A 15,142-nucleotide genomic window follows, 5' to 3' on the forward strand; every position below is an offset into this window, starting at 1 on the left:
GGAAGGTCTGGGCCGCGTCTGACCTGTGAGACGCGGTGTCAGACGCGCCGAGACGCTGCGCGTTAAGGGGGAAACGCGGGGGAGACGCGGGAGAGACGCGATGGGGACGCAACCAGAAACAGTGAAGCGGGGCACCATTGCAGATAGCGCGTTTCACTGCGTCTGCGAGACGCAATGGAACGCGAGTCGTGACGTGTGTATGTGTGTGTGTATGTGTGTGTGTGTGTGTGTGCGTGTGTAGGGGTTAACGTTGAACCAATCCCGTGTGTGTAGGGGGGGGCGTGCATACATGCGGTCAGCGTGTGTGTGTGTGTGTGAGGTGGGGTTGTATCCGGGGGCGCCCTTTGCTTGTGTGGGTGGTGATGTCTATGTCGCACATCGCCCTCCCCCCACACACACGCCGACCGCATGTATGCACCCCCCCCCCCACACACACACACACGCTGACCGCATGTATGCACGCCCCCCCCTACACACACGGGATTGGTTCAACGTTAACCCCTACACACGCACACACACACACACACACATACACACACACATACACACGTCACGACTCGCGTTCCATTGCGTCTCGCAGACGCAGTGAAACGCGCTATCTGCAATGGTGCCCCGCTTCACTGTTTCTGGTTGCGTCCCCATCGCGTCTCTCCCGCGTCTCCCCCGCGTTTCCCCCTTAACGCGCAGCGTCTCGGCGCGTCTGACACCGCGTCTCACAGGTCAGACGCGGCCCAGACGCGCCCAGACGCGGTTTCCCGTTGTTATAGTGAGGCCAAACCCGGCGCTCCGCAAGTGCCTTCCTCCCTCTCCTCCCAGCCCTGCCTGCCTCCCTCCTGCCTCCCTCACGCCCTTCCTGCCTCCCTCCCACCCTCCCTTGCAGCCTGCCTGCCTCCGCCCCTGCCTCCCTCCCAGCCCTGCCTCCCTCCTACCGGTCGCACTGCGGCGCTGCGGGGCAGCCCGCGCTCCTTGAACAGCCGCGACTCCTCCGCCACCAGCGCCCGCCGCTCCTCGCTGGGCAGGTCCACGCCCTGACGCAGCACCAGCGGGTGGGGTGGAGTCAGGTCGTCAGGAGCGGCACATACGGCGTTCGCGTGCGATGGAGCGGGGCAAGGGCAGGGTGGCGATGCCAAGTGGCCACGCACCCGGGTTGCGATCCCGCCGCCGCCGCAACACACGCACGGGCTGCACGCACCTGGTCGCGGCACAGCTTGTCCACTATCTCGTGTCCGGCCATGCTGTAGGTGTGCATGTGCAGAGGAGCCGCGGAAAGCTAGGTGTGTGAAGCTAGGTGTGTGACGCTATGTGTCACAAGTAGGGAACGGACCGGGTGCACGGAGCAACACATGCAGCACACGCTGGAGGTATGGAGTGGAGCCAGCAGTGATGCTCGCAGCGGTTTCGTGCCCCACACACCCAAACCGCCAAACACCTCTCCTTTCGTAGCCCTCAACAGGCCGCACCCCACACACACACCTATCTCCCCCACACACACCACACGCCCCCCCCCCCACCCTGTCAGTGCCATGTACGTGTCCTTGTCCATGCGCAGGCCGCGCTTGCTGCACGCCTCCGCCCAGCTCTCCACACGCCTGCATATAAGTAGGTGGCAGTGGTTGTGGTGTCATGGTGGTGGTGCTAGTGGATGGCTTTGGCAGATGCGGGTCCCGCCTCCTGCAATCCAACACAAGTCAGGACATCCCACCCCCTGCCCCCCCAACCCCCCCTGCCTCCACCCCCTGCTGCCTCCCCCCACACCCACCTGTCGTTGCTGTCCAGCAGTGTGCCGTCCAGGTCGAACACCGCGCCGCGCGCCCGCGCCGGCAGCAGCCCCTCGTGCACGTGCAGCCTGCCGCTGTGCGGGTCGGTCTGGAAGCAGCGCGGGTCGGCCATGCCGCCGGCTGATGCCGAGGAGGACGAAGAAGAGGTGTTGCTGCTGGTGTTGGTGTTGCTGCTGGTGTAGTTGGTGCTGCTAGATGGGGGTGGGTGCTGCTGCGCAGAGCTGGCGGCGGAGAATGTGGGAGGGCGGTGCAGGCTGGCGCGCGGAAAGGCGAGGCGCAGGGCCGCGGCGGCGGAGGGAGCAGGAAGGCGAGCGAGCGAGCGCACAGCGAGTTGCATTTGAAGTTGCTGTAGTACTCTACAGGCTAGTTTACAGGGAATGCTCCGCCGATAACAGCTGTCCCAAGGTTTACTGGCCGCATGAAAACAGAGTTTCAGTGACGGCACTCAGTGAGTCACCGCCACCGCCACCACCCGACAACCCACCACTCGACACCCCAGTCCATGCCACGCCCCCTGCTGCCCTGCTCTCCTTCATCCAGCTTCACGTCACGTCCGCACCCGCCGCCCGCATCACCACAACTAACTGCCGCCGTCGCCATTTGCAGCGCCCACCTGAGGGCATTCTGAGATCTCTACTTCTTCTTTCCGCCTCCCTTACCGCCCTTTGCCCCGCCCTTGGCAATCCACCCACCCACAGCCGCCGCCGCCTTCTTGGCCACACCGCCCGCCGCGCCGCCCGCCTTGCCTCGACCCTTGCCCCTGCCCTTGCCCTTGCTCTTAAACCGCCCCCGGCCTCCTCCGCCCCTGCTGCCTCCGCCTCCGCCGCCGGCGTCTCCTCGGTAGCGCTTCCAGGCCTGAGTCCCCGTGTACTCAACTCCATCTTGGACAAATACCTGTGCAGGGAATGGATTGAATGAGGGCATGTCGCCGTTTGCCGTAAGAGGGGCTGCTGCTGTGGCCTTGCTGGGTGGGGCCCCGCATGTGTTGATCAATCTCCTCTGGTCCTGGACCTCCAATACTCTCGGGACATACTGATCACTACAGCCCCGCCTCCACCTCTCCGCCTCCACCCCCACACACCTTGGTGCCGTTCTGTTTGGTAATCCAATGGCCCGAGTCGCCACCGCCGCCGCCGCCGCCGTTGTCGTACGCGCCGCCACCGCCGCCGTCGCCCGCTGCCGCCCGCCTCCGGCCGCCGCGGCCGCCGCCGCTCTTGGCGCCACGCAGGTCTCGCGCCCACTCCTGCAGCTCCTCCTCCTCGTCCATGCCTCCCCCGCCTCCATACGCACCGCCATAGCTGCCTCCACCCCCGTATCCTCCTCCTCCTCCTCCTCCTCCTCCGCCGCCGCCGCCGCCTCCATAACCGCCGCCATAACCGCCGATACCGTTACCGTTACCGCCGCCTCCGGGGTGCGGGTTCTTATGCATGGGCGCCACGGCGGCGTTGGCTGGGCCGTTGAACTGCTGCTGGTACAGGATAAACACCGGGTCGGGCCGGGGGGCGCCCCTGCGGCGACATGAGCGGGCGTGTGGATGTGGGTGTGTTGGTGCGTGTGTGTGTGTGGGTAGTGAGTGAGACAGCTGCGGGTGCTATTTGAGCTGGAGTTAAGCAACACAACCAGCAGCTGCAGCGGCTGCTGTAAACGCGGTGGAGGAAATGCCCAAGAGCCGCGGACAGGGACAGGCGGGGCGTCCTCCACTCGCCACCCCGGTGTCTTTGGGATTCGGCTGAGTTGCCCCACCCCCGCTGTGCCCCTGGACGTCCCCGCCCCAGGCCCTGCCCCAGGCCCGCTCCGGTCGAGCGCGCACCTGGGCAGTCCCATGGGCAGTCCCATGGGCAGTCCCATGGGCAGTCCCATGTTTTATGCAAACCGTTCGCATAACTGGCTACAAACACGGCCCGCCCCGCCCCCCACCGTCCCAGGCCCGCTCCAGCCGGCAGCACACCTACCTGGGGTCGTAGCCGCCGGACAGGACCGCGGCCGGTACAAAGTCCGGCAGCAGCATCCACCAGGGCGAGTCCGCCGCCGCCCCAGCCGCCGCCGCCGCCGCCCCGGCTGGCGCCTGCGTGAACTGCTGGATGCGCGTCTGCTGCGCCTGTGGTTGCGTCTGTGGTTGCTGCTGTGGGTGCTGCTGCGGGTGCGCCTGCTGCTGTTGGTACGGTTGCTGCTGGTGTGGGTGCAGCTGCTGCTGCTGCTGCTGGTACGGAGGCTGATGTTGGTACGGGGGCTGCTGTTGCGGCGCCTGGCCAAGACCTGAGCCCGCCTGCTGCTGCGTAGGCACGTACGGCTGCTGCTGCTGCTGCTGCGGGGGCCACGCCGCTGCCTGTCCCGCCTGGGTGTGGCGCTGGGTGGTGGGCTGCTGGCCGAACCCGTGTGGGCCGGGCTGCGTGGGCGCGCCGCTGTAGGGGCTCCAGGGCATGGCATCGCCTGGCAACTGCTGCTGCTGTTGCTGCTGGTGTGGCGGCGGCGGGTACCCGTTGTACTGCCCGCCATACTGCTGCTGCTGCTGCTGCTGGTGGTGGTATTGGGGCTGTTGCTGCACCCGCTGAGCGAGAGGGTGCTGGTACTGCGGCAGCTGCAGCGCCACCCCCGCCCCTACCCCTGCCCCCGCTCCTGCCGCCGCCGCGCCGTTGCTGCCGCCCAGCAGTGACAGCGGCACGCTGCGCCGCCGCTGCGCGTCGGCGCCGGCGGCCCCGAGCCCCAGGCTGCTGCTGCTGCTGCTACCCAGCCCGCTGAGCGCGCCCAGGCTGCGGCGCGCCGGCGCGGCAGCACCCAGCAGCGCGGCGGCGGTGCCGAGGGGTGCCGCAGCGTGTGTGGCGCCCGGGGCGATGGGGGCGGGAGCCTGCTGGGCTTGGCCCCAGCTGTTGCCGGGCCGGGCGGGGCCGCTGGGTAGGGCGCTGCGCGGCTGCTGCATTCCGCCGCCGGCTCCGTCCTGCGGACCGGGCAGCGGGGTGAGGCAGCGATGGATAGCGATGCATACCGCAGTGAGCAGCAGACACACATAGGCACAGATGCATACGTGCACGCATGCAGACACACATAGGCACGGACACACATATGCACGGATGCATACGTGCAAGCATGCAGACACGTGCACGCAGGCACATGCACAGCACCGCGCGCTTGACGTTTCTGTCCAGGCCCAAGCAGTCCCTTCCCGCAGTTGCCGCACCTGCGAGCAGTCCTCAATGACGTCCTCTTCCTCCTCTTCCTCCTGCTGCCGCCACGCCGGTGCCGCGTCATAGCCGCCGCCACGGCTGCCCCCATCCGGCGAATGCGCGGCATGGCCCAGCCGGCCTGGCCGCCCCGCGACTGCCGCCGCTCTCGTGCAGGCGCCGCCCGCCGCGCCGCCCGCCGCGCCGCCCTCTTCCTCCTCCGAGTCCTCCAGCACCGCCCGGTGCCGCCGCTTCTGTCCCCGCGGCGCCACGCCTGCACCCGCCCGCGCCGCATCCACACCGTCCTCAAGAAGAGCCTCCTCCACCTCCGCCGCCACGTCATGCTCCTGCCCCTCGTCGGCCTGCTGCTGCCAGCCGCCCCCCGACACGGCGGCACCGCGACATCCTGCAGTCCCCGCCACCTCGCCCGGCCTCTGCTGGTCCCCGTTTCCCTCCTCCTCCTCCTCCTCCTCCCCTTCTTCCTCCTCGTCCAGCAGCGACACCACCGGAGCACGGTGGCTCCGCGTGGCTGCTGCGGCTGCTGCTGGCCCCACCGACCTGGCGCCTGGTTTCGCAAATAACGAAGCGCCACCAGCACCACCAGCAGCACCAGCACCAGCACCAGCCCGATACCGGCCTGCCGCCGCGGTCGCATCCTCATCCTCCGCCAGGTCAATGACCGGCGGCCCCCGGCCAGCGGCGGCTGGGCCCGGCGGCGCCGACAGCCGACTGCCGTGGCGCTGCGTCGCGCCACCCGCCCCTGCCCCTGCACCGGCTCCAGCCGCTGCCCACCCTGCTGCCCCTGCCCCTGCCGCTGCCCCTGCCGCTGCACCCGCCCCTGCACCTGCCCCTGCACCAGCCGCGGCTCCACCTGCACGCTGCTGCGCCGGGCTGTTGGCCGCTGATGCGGGCGCCGGCTGCGGCAGCTGCCGGCGCTGAGGCATCGCCTGCGTCTGCAACGACTGCTGCTGCTGCTGCTGATGATGATGATGAGAGGGCTGCTGGGTGCTGGCCGCGCGTGTGAAGAAGGACGCAATGGAGCCCTTGGCTGCGCCTGCCGCGGACGCGGCTGTGGGCCCCGACTGGCCCTGCTGCTGACGCTGCGAGGCGCTGGCTGTCGCCTTGCCCCGGGCGGATGCGGGAGCAGGTAGGCGCGCGGCTACTGCTGCTGCTGCTACTGCTGGTTGTGGTGGTGCTGCTGCGGCGGCAGGGGGGTGGTTGGCGCGGTGCGCTGGCTGCTGGAAGAGGCCGGCGGTGGTTGGGCCGGGCTGCCAGCCTGTGTACAGCTGTTGCATGTCGTGGGCATGATGGGCTGCATGCTGCTGCTGCTGCCTCGCCGCTTGCTGTTGCCACTGCTGCTGCTGCTGCTGCTGCGGTTGCTGCTGCTGCTGCTGCGGTTGTTGTTGCGGTTGTTGCTGCTGCTGTTGCCACTGCTGCTGCTGCTGCTGCTGCTGCAGTTGTTGCTGCTGCTGCGGTTGCGGGCCCCGGTCCGCCTGCTGCTGTCCGCTGTGCATGTAGGCAGCCCACATGCCCGTGTGCTCCGCCTCCTCGCCACTGCCCCCAGCCGCCGTCTGCCCCTGCAGCCCACCTCCTTCGCGCGTACCCGCGTCTGCACCCACACCCGCACCCGCACCCACACCCACGCCAGCGCCCGCACCGCCCTCAGGTGTGCGCCCGGCATTGCGGCGCAGGGACAGCCGGCTCCTGCGGCCGCTGCTTGCCGGCGTCAGCCCCACCGGCCGCTGCGTCCCGCCTGCGCCGCCGCCTGCCCCTGCCCCTCCTGCTGCGCCTCCGGCTGCGCCCTGCCCTGGGCCCAGTCCCTGCGGTGAGGCACCGGCATCAGCGGCGCCCTGCCAGGGAGACGGGGCCGCGCCTGCCGCCCATGCGGCCTGCTGGGGCTGCGGTGTGTGGCTAGCGGGCCCTGGCACTGCTGGTACCGCGCCATCGGCGGACAGGCGCCGCGGCGCGCCGCCGTACGCCCCATGCATGGGCGACGGCGACGGTGTGTGCCGCGGCGGAGGGCCTACAGCCGCCTCTTCGTCACCAGGCATGCCGCCCGCCCCCGCCGCGACGGCTGCGGGCTTGGCGGCGGTGGCGGAGCGCCGGCGGTAGGCTGCCTGGATTGCGGCGGCCATGGTCGCCGCATCCACACCCTCGATGGCGCTCGAGTGGCGCTGGCCGGACCCCGGCGCGCTTGCGACTCCCGCCGGTTGGCCGCCGCCGCCGTTGGGGGTGGGGGCGGGGGACGTGCCAGCCCCTTGTGCGTGCGGCGAGGGCGCCGCCGGCGCTGCGAGGGCAGCCGCAGGCGTTATGGATGTGTGCACAGTGTCGTGCGCGGGTGTGCCGGCGCCTGACTTGGCGTCTGCATCAGCACGCATCAGCGGGGCACGGTGCACACGGTACCATGCTGTTATTGGGGGCGGGCGGTTATTGGGGATACCGTACACGGTGAGGTACCGTATTGTGCCCATGTGCTCTTCAACACAGTGAGGCATGTGCCGACCCGCTGTTGCTTACGGTCTGGCACTATCCACACCCGTTGGGGACGGCGTGCAGGTAATCACACAAACACCCGTGGCACCCCTCACCTGCTGGGCTAACAGCTGGCGCTGTGCCACCTTGCGGCGACACAGGCGCCCGCGCAACACGAGCTTGATGCTGCTGTTGTTGTAGTTGCTGTTGCTGCTGTTGCTGTTGTTGTTGCTGCTGCTGCTGTCGTTGCTGTTGCAGCTGTGGCGGCTGCTGGCGACCGCTGCAGGTTGCCGCCGCCGGCGGCGGCCTGAAAGCCGCAGCGGCGCCGGCCGCACCTGGAGCAGCCACACCGGCAGCAGGGGCAGGAGCCGGCCGAGTGTTCTGCAGCCGCTGCGCGGCCGGCCGCACGAAGTTAAAGCGGGGCTGCGTGAAGCTGTCGAGGTCGAAGTCGTCATCCTCATCGTCATCCCCGTCGCTGCTCCCGCTTGCGCTGTTTCGCGCCCACTGCGGCTGCGGCGCTGGTGAGGCTCGTGCTGCCGCCACCGGTACTGCCGGCGCCGTGGCTGCCGCTGCTGCTGCTGCTGCTTCAGCCTGGCTTGGCGCAGCCGCGGCGCTGTCCCGCCTTAATGCCGGCGCTGGTTCACGGTGAACAGCAGCAGCCGGAGATGGAGCCTTGGAGAGGTCCGGCGCGACTGCAGGTGCCGTAGACCCCCGGACTACACCCATGACACTGCTGGCCTTGTTTGCGATGGGCGCCCTTGCTCCCAAGAGAATTTGGCCCAGACCCAGCGCTGCCTGCCGAGGCTTCAAGGTCGGGCCGCGGTGGGCCTCCGGTCGGGCCTGAGGAGGTGCTTGCGCCGCGGTCGCGGATGCACCCCGGCGAAAGAGGTTGAAGCGCGGGGCTGTTCCATTTTCGAAGTCATCATCTGAGCTAGAGTCTAGGGCATCATCGCTCAGGGCTTCAGCCTGGGCCATCGCCACTAAATCCCCCCCCCCACTATTTTGGACGGCTCTTTCGCGTCAGAGCGAACAAACTCCTGACAGACTGTCTATTTTTAGGCTGGCATAGGAGTTAGAGCGGCCAGCTTTTGCCCCACGCCCTCGCATACAAAACGTCAGAGGTCAGGACAGATATGGACAGAGTAGCGCGTCATGATAACATATATATGCGTAGCACGTCAAGTATTAGCTTGCTGTGGATTTGGGAGGAATAGCTGCTCTTGTCTAATGAATGATCGCACTATCCAAACTGATCCAAACGATGGGTGTCCGCAGTGTGTCGAGCGCAAGAATAATGCAGGGATTGCCCTACACGACGTTACATATGTCGCGAGTTTGCATTGATGACACGCGAGAATGAGAGCAGTGCTTGGCTGGGCACGCATAGCACAGTTCGAAATTCAGTCACGCACCCTGACCGTTTACGCTTTCAGACACCCATGCTCCAATTCGTACCAATTGCACAGCATTGATCAGCGCCGAGTCTTGGTGGGGTAGCTCTCACAGGGGACACAAAGTGCTGCCCCGAAATGATCAACCCAAAAGCAAGCCCTTGGGGCCCGACTGAAACCCCCTGCCATCCTGCCTGATGCAATTCATCCGCCCGCACGCCAAAGACCGCCCTTCTATAACATAATGTGTTCCAATCACCCCAGCTCGCTGCCCTCTGCTTCTTCCCGCCCCAGCGCACTCCTGCGTCTACCCAGCCGACCCCCCACCACTCCGCACCAACTCTTTGGCAAGCTACCACCCACTCTTCCAGATCACACACGCACTCTTAGTGTCGCGCACATTCGCGTTCGCGTTTCGACAGCACTACGCACACACACGCAGCCCCCAGCCATCACTCCAACTCACGCCTGCTTGTGCCTCCCCACCGCCGCGCCCATCGCCGCGGCCGCGCCGGCAGCCGCCGCCCCCGCGCTGCCGCCGCCCAGCGCGCCCACCGCTTTCAGGATGTAGACCACGTGCAGCACAGACGCGGCGGTCACGCAGTAGTGCAGGAAATGGTGGTCCTGCAGGCCGGGCGGCCGCGAGTGGCCGCCGTTCTGGACAAAGAAGTAGCCGCCAGCCACTTGCAGCACCACCTTGTGACAAAACGCAAAAAATAGAGATACTCAGTGAGGGGTGCGTGCGTTTGAGTTGTGAAGCCTTGGAGTGCGTGCGTGTTGTGGGGTGTGTTTAACAAGTACAAGGAGACTGGGGAAGAGCTGGGACTGCGCGAGCAAACCTAGACAAGCGACCACAGCCACGTATGCGCATGTGCATTCACGGGCATGCGTCATGCAACACGGCGGGGGGGGGGACGGGCGCCCTGTGTGTGTCTCTCAAGACGGCTCGGACCAAGCGGGAGCCGAGGACGCCAATTGCATGTCGTACGGTGACATGGCAACCCGTACCGGAGGCGTGTGACACGCTGAGCGCCGCACACCCAAACCCGACCTGCGAGCAGGAACCCAAAACCCTCGCCAAAACAATGCCCGTCGTCCATCGCCACACACAACCCCTTCCCTCGCGCTTCCGTCACACACTGACAGCACTCCCCTCCATACACAAGACAGCATTGGCCTCCTCATCACCCACCCACCCACCCGCACACCCACACACTTGCCCAACACACCTGCGCGACTATGTTCCAATCCACGATCCAGAAGTAGTAGCCGAACAGCACTGCGCCGCTGGCGATGAAGGCCAGGGTGCGGTGCAGCGGCCGCAGGAAGGCGGCGCCCGTGGCCGCCACCGCCACCGCCGTCAGGACGTGGTAGGGGCCCTGAGGCCGCAGCGCCTGCAGGGTGCGGGCAGGTGGTTGGGCGGATGGGTGGTGTTAGGTGGTGGGTGGGTGGCAGAGGAGCGAGGTTGCGTGTGCACCATAGCTAGGATGGCCTGTGCCGGTGCTGCTGCGCGTGCTTTCGCGCTGTGTTGCGCTGTGCTGTAGTTCGCAAAAACTGCGGGAAGGCGCTGCAGCACTTAGTAGCAGGCAAACAACGGCACCCAAACCCACCATGACTGCTGTGAGCGGGACACCGACGATGAGGAAGGGGATGCATAGGTGATCGATTTTCTCCTGCGCGTGGTTGCAAGAGTGTGATTAAAGTTTGTGAGGTGGCGTCTGCAACGAAGTAACACGGCAGCGGCAGGTGGAAGCGGGAGGTTGCCATGTAGCTCCGTGCCCCCCACCGCCCAGGTACACACTGTACAGGCTCTCAAGCAGGCAACTGCAAACCCTAGGTACACACTGCTACCGTGTGCGTGCATGTGACCATGTGCGTGCATGTGCCCATTTCCCAGAGCCCCCGCCCCAGGCCTCCCCTCCCTCACCAGAAGGTGGTCATCTGGCCACACGTGGGTCAGCGCCGACGAGCCGTGCGTCATGGCGGCACAGAAGCAAAACACAGCCAGGGCGTTGTCGCCCGGCACCGCCCCCGCCTTGGCCAGCGCCCTGCAGCGGGCATGTTTGTGATATGCGCACGCGTGTGTGTTAGGAAACACGAGGGATGGAAACAGCATGACCCAGAGAGAGCGGAGTGCGGCCGCCCAGGGCTTCAGCCCTGCTGTGGCGCACAGCAGTGATTTACTCTCACACACACCGTCCTTGGCTGTCCCGCAAGACCGCCCGCACACCCGCATACCCGCACTCATCGCGCACGCAAAGCTGCTGCTGTACGGCCGGGAGCGCTAGTGCAGCAGCCGGGGCGCATATACCCTGGCAGGTGCGCATCTACAGCGCGCACCCCCGCCCGCGGCCGCAACACGATTCCCCAACCCCTCAGGCTCCTCCCCAGCCCCCCAGGCGCCTCCTCCCCACGGGATACGAGGCCCTTGGAGTGCAGCGCGGTCCTCGACAACCGGGTCTCACCCTAGCACTATGAAGGCGAGCGCGGGAAGGCCGTGCGACCAAACGTTCACTCGTTCATAGGGGTCATAAAAGGTGCACAACCACCATGGTGTGTGCGGCCAAACGCCCGCGGGCGCGCCCTGTGGCCGGAACTTGTAGGGCGGGCCCGACTTGTATGATACGGTCATGTGCAATGGCTCTATCGACGCCAAGCTGGTCGCTCCCTGTGTGGCACCTAGCAGCGGAGCTTGGTCGTTGACTAGTTCTTGTTGAGTGGCTGTCATTCGGAAATTGCGCCTCGATGCCCCGTCGCCCGTCGCCCCGAACGGTTCCCTGCATGAGCGCATCGACGGGTTCCCATGCAAGCCGAGTGCGCCCGCAGGCGTGCAATGCTCGATTGTGCAGGTCTTGCTTTCCTTGTTAGCAATTGTACGTGCTGCGATAACTTAGTACAGAGGGCCTGCTCGGCAGCTTTGAGATCGGAGAATGGCGGGCAAGTCTGCGAGCGCTTGAGTTACCAGTCCCGACTGCAATAGCTAGGCATTTAAAAACCTAGTACATCATGGACATCGACCTGCCGTCTCTCGCGGCGGGACAACATCGCGCGTCGTTGGAAGAGGAGCTCGGCGCGGTCTTTGCGGGTCTGCTCGCCGACAGCAAGGGGGCGAAGGATGTGGTTGCAGACATTCATGAGGTCTGCGCACGGAGAGCGGAAGCGCTGAGGTAGGAGCTCCGGTCGGGGCGGCGGGGTGTGTGGGGGGGGGCGACGGGGCGGGGCTCAGGAGCGGCTGGCCGTGCCGCCCTAGCCTTGCGCCCAAGGGACGCGCGACCTTCCGCCTGGGCCTTGGGATTTTCAGCGGCCCCTGTGTGAGCAGCACCTGTTTGACCAGCACCTGCAAGAATAGGCTACGTTAAAAGCATGCTAATAGGATATTAGGGTGCGCTGGGAGGGCGGGGCAGGGCTTAGGCAGGGCTCCTCAAACCTGCGCGCTGTCCCCTGAGCGCTACCCCCTCCCCTGAATCTCACCTCCCGCCCCGCAACCACCCGGCTCCTCCCCTCCTCCCCGCTGTACAGGTTGGAAGCTGCCGAGCAGCTGCACCGGCCCGCCCGCCACATGGCGCTCAAGGCTGTGGCGGACGAGATGGAGGCGCAGGCCGCCACCTGGCAGCTGCTGTTCTGCCTGCACTGCGACGAGGCGGCGCCAGCAGGTGCTGAGGGATGTGGTGGAGGCAGTAGCGGTCGTGGTAGCGGTGGCGGTGGTGGTAACAATGGGGTAGTTTATTCCAGACCCGGAGAAATCGTTGTGGCTGGTCAGGGCGGGTATGATGGTATGTCTTGGTGGTGGTGTCAAGGTGAGATCTGGTGGGCCCTGCTCCCTCTCCTGCCGCTCTCATGCTCACACACACATCCCATGGCTGTGCCTGCCTGCTGCAGGCGAGGGCGGGTCTGTGGTTCGGGACGCGGGCGGCGCGCTGCTGTACCGGCAGCGGCTGGCGGACGCCGTGGCCTCGGAGCCGGAGCTGGCGCGGTGAGGCGGAGGGGGGAGAGGGGGAAGGACAAGAGGGGGAGGGAGGGAGGAGAGGGGTGAGGGGTGAGGGGAGGGAGGAAGGAGAGGGAGGGCGTTTGGCCGGCGCAAGGCTGGTTGGGGGCCTGCAGTGCGCCGGGCGATGTTGTAGGCAGGCACCGGCGTGGGTGTGGTGCCGGACCGGCTTGAGCTGGCGGCTGTGGGCTGTGGGCTGGCTCTTGCTGTGCTGTGCACCGGGTCACATCACACGCCACTTGAGCTGTACCCCGTGCTGTCCCCCTCCGGTCCCCTCGCTCTTTTGCATTGAGCTTGGTTTAGTTCGGGCTGGTTTCTACAACCCCTCCTGTCCCCTCCTGTCTTCCTCGGGTGTCCACAGCTGCGCGCGTGTGGTAGCCTGGCTTGAGTCCCTGGCAGAGGAGGCGCAGCGGCGCGGCGGCGGCGGCGGCGCTGGCGGCGGCGGCGGCGGGGCGGGCGGCGGCGGCGGCGGGGCGTCCTTTCAACCTCTGGAGGCTCTGTGGTACGAGACCAAGACGGAGATGCGGGCGGGCACAGGTGCGGGCGGGGGGGGGGGGGCAGGGCGGGGCTGGCGTGTGGGAGGGCAGCGCGCTATGAGCAGTCGCAATCTGTCGGCTCTTCGTTTCCTTGCTCATCATGGCGCTTGGACTTGCGAGCCTTCCTTTCCTGATACTAAACAGCATGCAAAGTGTCAACCCTTTTCTCTGGTGCTTTTCTCGTACTCCTCAACAAACGCTCCTACAACAAACCCATTATCGCGCTCGCAGGGAGTGTGGTGTCGGAGCTGGACCCGGACGCGCCCTCGCGCACCGGCCGCCCGCTGCACCCGGGCAACGCGCGCAGCCAGGAGCGGCTCATGGGGCGGGTGTGGCAGCTGCTGAGGGCGGGTGAGAGCAGGGAGGGAGGGGAGGGAGAGGGGAGGGAGATGGGAAGGTGGAGGGCGTTTTGGGGGCCGGGTTTGTTGGGGTAGTTTTGCTGTGCAGAGGCGCAAACGCATTGCGCAGCTGTCTTGTCCACACTGCTCGCAACATGATTTCCCCGGCCGCCTGTGACAGGCAAGACGCCGGAGGTGCTGGAGCTGTGTGCGGCGGTGGGGCAGCCCTGGCGCGCCGCGGCGCTGGGCGGCGGCGGGCCCTGGGGCGCGCTGCCGGTGGGCGCGGCGGCGGCGGAGGCGGACGAGGCAGTGGGGGAGGACGTGCAGGTGCGCGCGGGCGGCCGTGTGCGTGTGTGTTAACAAACAACAGAACGTGTGCGTGTGTGTGTGTATGCGTGCTGGTGTGTATGGGGGCTTGTGGCGGGGAGGGGGGCGCATGACCGTGACCTTGATCAAACAAAGAGGCCTACAGCGGACAGCACGAAGGCCGGAGCGCCTGTCCTCCTGTCTCTCCGACGCCGTTGTTTCCAAGCTCCAACCCTCGGTGCTTGTCAATCAACTGCAATACCTTACGCGACATCACTTACATTCATATGACCCACACAGGCTGAGGAGCTGGCAGACGAGGTCTCCAACGGCGCCGGCACGCTGCTGGCGCTGTGGCGCTGGGCGGCGCTGCAGGCGGCGAGTGGTGGCGGCGGCGGCGGCGCGGACGGCGCTTTCCGGCTGGAGCGGGCGGTGTTTGGCGAGTTGGGCGACAGCGCGGCGGCGGCGGCGCCCGCGTGTGGCACCTGGGAGGACTTTGCCTGGAGCTACTGCAGGTGGGTGTGCGTGCGCATGTGTGTGTGTGTGTGCGTGTGTGTGCGTATGTGTGTGTGTGTGTGTGCGTGTGTCCTCGGGTGCAAACTTACGACAGCCACAGTCGCCGCAGCAACATTGGTCTAGCCCATGCATCACGAAACTCTCCTCTCTCTCCCACTCCCAGTCTGTTGGTTGGCACTTGCTGCCTGCAACTTGCACACTTCTGTTCTTGATGGACAGCTACCCGCTACTGCCCAACATCTCATGCCTTAACCCCGTTATTTCCATCCTACGACGTGCCGTCCCTCACATCCCTCCCCCCACCGACTTCACTTCTTAATTAATCATGAATGTAACCCCCACCCGCAAAATGGTCTACTGTCTACCACTTCCTTAACTAGTCATGAATGTAATACCCACCTGTACCGCTTTATTGACTCCTTACTGCCGTGTAGCGTTACAAACCGCCACGGCCCCAAACGACAATCCCAATCTCTCAAACCGACAATAGCCTCCACTCATGCCTCAAGCGGCCTAGCAACTCATTCGTGGCCCTCAGCGGCCTCCTACCTCCGGCCTCGCAGCTCCCGATAACCCCACCAAGTCCGCCGTGCCCGCCCCAGCCCGCCCGTGTTGAGGTTGCACTAGTGGCCGAAAGTGCTGCCAGTACTGGGTGTGTCGCA

General features: G+C 66.3%; 3 protein-coding genes across 4 annotated transcripts in view; 1 reads left to right on the forward strand and 2 right to left on the reverse strand.

Annotated features, from left to right (window-relative positions):
* Positions 1-8,664, reverse strand: part of CHLRE_10g425600v5 (uncharacterized protein) — an 11,526-nt gene extending 2,862 nt beyond the window's left edge. Inside the window, exons 1-9 of one of the 2 annotated variants that reach the window (XM_043066546.1) lie at positions 7,525-8,664; positions 4,954-7,223; positions 3,731-4,713; positions 2,860-3,286; positions 2,467-2,672; positions 1,760-2,032; positions 1,512-1,589; positions 1,193-1,235; positions 930-1,028 (exon numbers count right to left, since the gene is read on the reverse strand). In XM_043066546.1, coding sequence (XP_042919943.1) covers positions 930-1,028; positions 1,193-1,235; positions 1,512-1,589; positions 1,760-2,032; positions 2,467-2,672; positions 2,860-3,286; positions 3,731-4,713; positions 4,954-7,223; positions 7,525-8,134 — 4,989 coding nt within the window. In that variant the 5' untranslated portion in view covers positions 8,135-8,664. Of the gene's footprint in view, positions 1-929; positions 1,029-1,192; positions 1,236-1,511; positions 1,590-1,759; positions 2,033-2,466; positions 2,673-2,859; positions 3,287-3,730; positions 4,714-4,953; positions 7,299-7,524 lie in introns of both variants that reach the window. The other variant, XM_043066545.1, reaches the window with a different exon arrangement.
* A 50-nt stretch (positions 8,665-8,714) lies between these two features.
* CHLRE_10g425650v5 (uncharacterized protein) lies at positions 8,715-11,504 on the reverse strand. The gene is made up of 5 exons (XM_043066547.1): positions 11,265-11,504; positions 10,727-10,847; positions 10,410-10,472; positions 10,029-10,193; positions 8,715-9,495 (listed from the first exon to the last, which is right to left on the reverse strand). Exons 1-5 carry the CDS (start codon positions 11,429-11,431, stop codon positions 9,262-9,264), a joined length of 750 nt encoding a protein of 249 aa, XP_042919944.1. The 5' UTR covers positions 11,432-11,504; the 3' UTR covers positions 8,715-9,261.
* A 190-nt stretch (positions 11,505-11,694) lies between these two features.
* Positions 11,695-14,884, forward strand: CHLRE_10g425675v5 (uncharacterized protein). The gene is made up of 8 exons (XM_043066548.1): positions 11,695-11,966; positions 12,319-12,452; positions 12,679-12,772; positions 13,146-13,321; positions 13,552-13,671; positions 13,840-13,985; positions 14,265-14,479; positions 14,700-14,884. The coding sequence occupies exons 1-8, from the start codon at positions 11,806-11,808 to the stop codon at positions 14,797-14,799; spliced, it is 1,146 nt and encodes a 381-aa protein (XP_042919945.1). The 5' UTR covers positions 11,695-11,805; the 3' UTR covers positions 14,800-14,884.
* Positions 14,885-15,142: the final 258 nt, after the last annotated feature.

The sequence above is a fragment of the Chlamydomonas reinhardtii genome, chromosome 10, assembly GCF_000002595.2.
Source record: "Chlamydomonas reinhardtii strain CC-503 cw92 mt+ chromosome 10, whole genome shotgun sequence".
Lineage (NCBI taxonomy): Eukaryota > Viridiplantae > Chlorophyta > Chlorophyceae > Chlamydomonadales > Chlamydomonadaceae > Chlamydomonas > Chlamydomonas reinhardtii.

Excerpts from the sequence above, each read along its gene's own strand:
- CHLRE_10g425650v5 (XM_043066547.1), bottom strand. The coding sequence starts at position 11,431 with ATGACCGTATCATACAAGTCGGGCCCGCCCTACAAGTTCCGGCCACAG. Across the intron at positions 10,848-11,264 it reads CTCGCCTTCATAGTGCTAGG|GGCGCTGGCCAAGGCGGGGG; the intron begins GTGAGACCCGGT and ends TGCCCGCTGCAG. Across the intron at positions 10,194-10,409 it reads TCCCGCTCACAGCAGTCATG|GCGCTGCGGCCTCAGGGCCC; the intron begins GTGGGTTTGGGT and ends CGCACCCTGCAG.
- CHLRE_10g425675v5 (XM_043066548.1), top strand. The coding sequence starts at position 11,806 with ATGGACATCGACCTGCCGTCTCTCGCGGCGGGACAACATCGCGCGTCG. Across the intron at positions 12,773-13,145 it reads TCGGAGCCGGAGCTGGCGCG|CTGCGCGCGTGTGGTAGCCT; the intron begins GTGAGGCGGAGG and ends GGGTGTCCACAG. Across the intron at positions 13,672-13,839 it reads GTGGCAGCTGCTGAGGGCGG|GCAAGACGCCGGAGGTGCTG; the intron begins GTGAGAGCAGGG and ends CGCCTGTGACAG.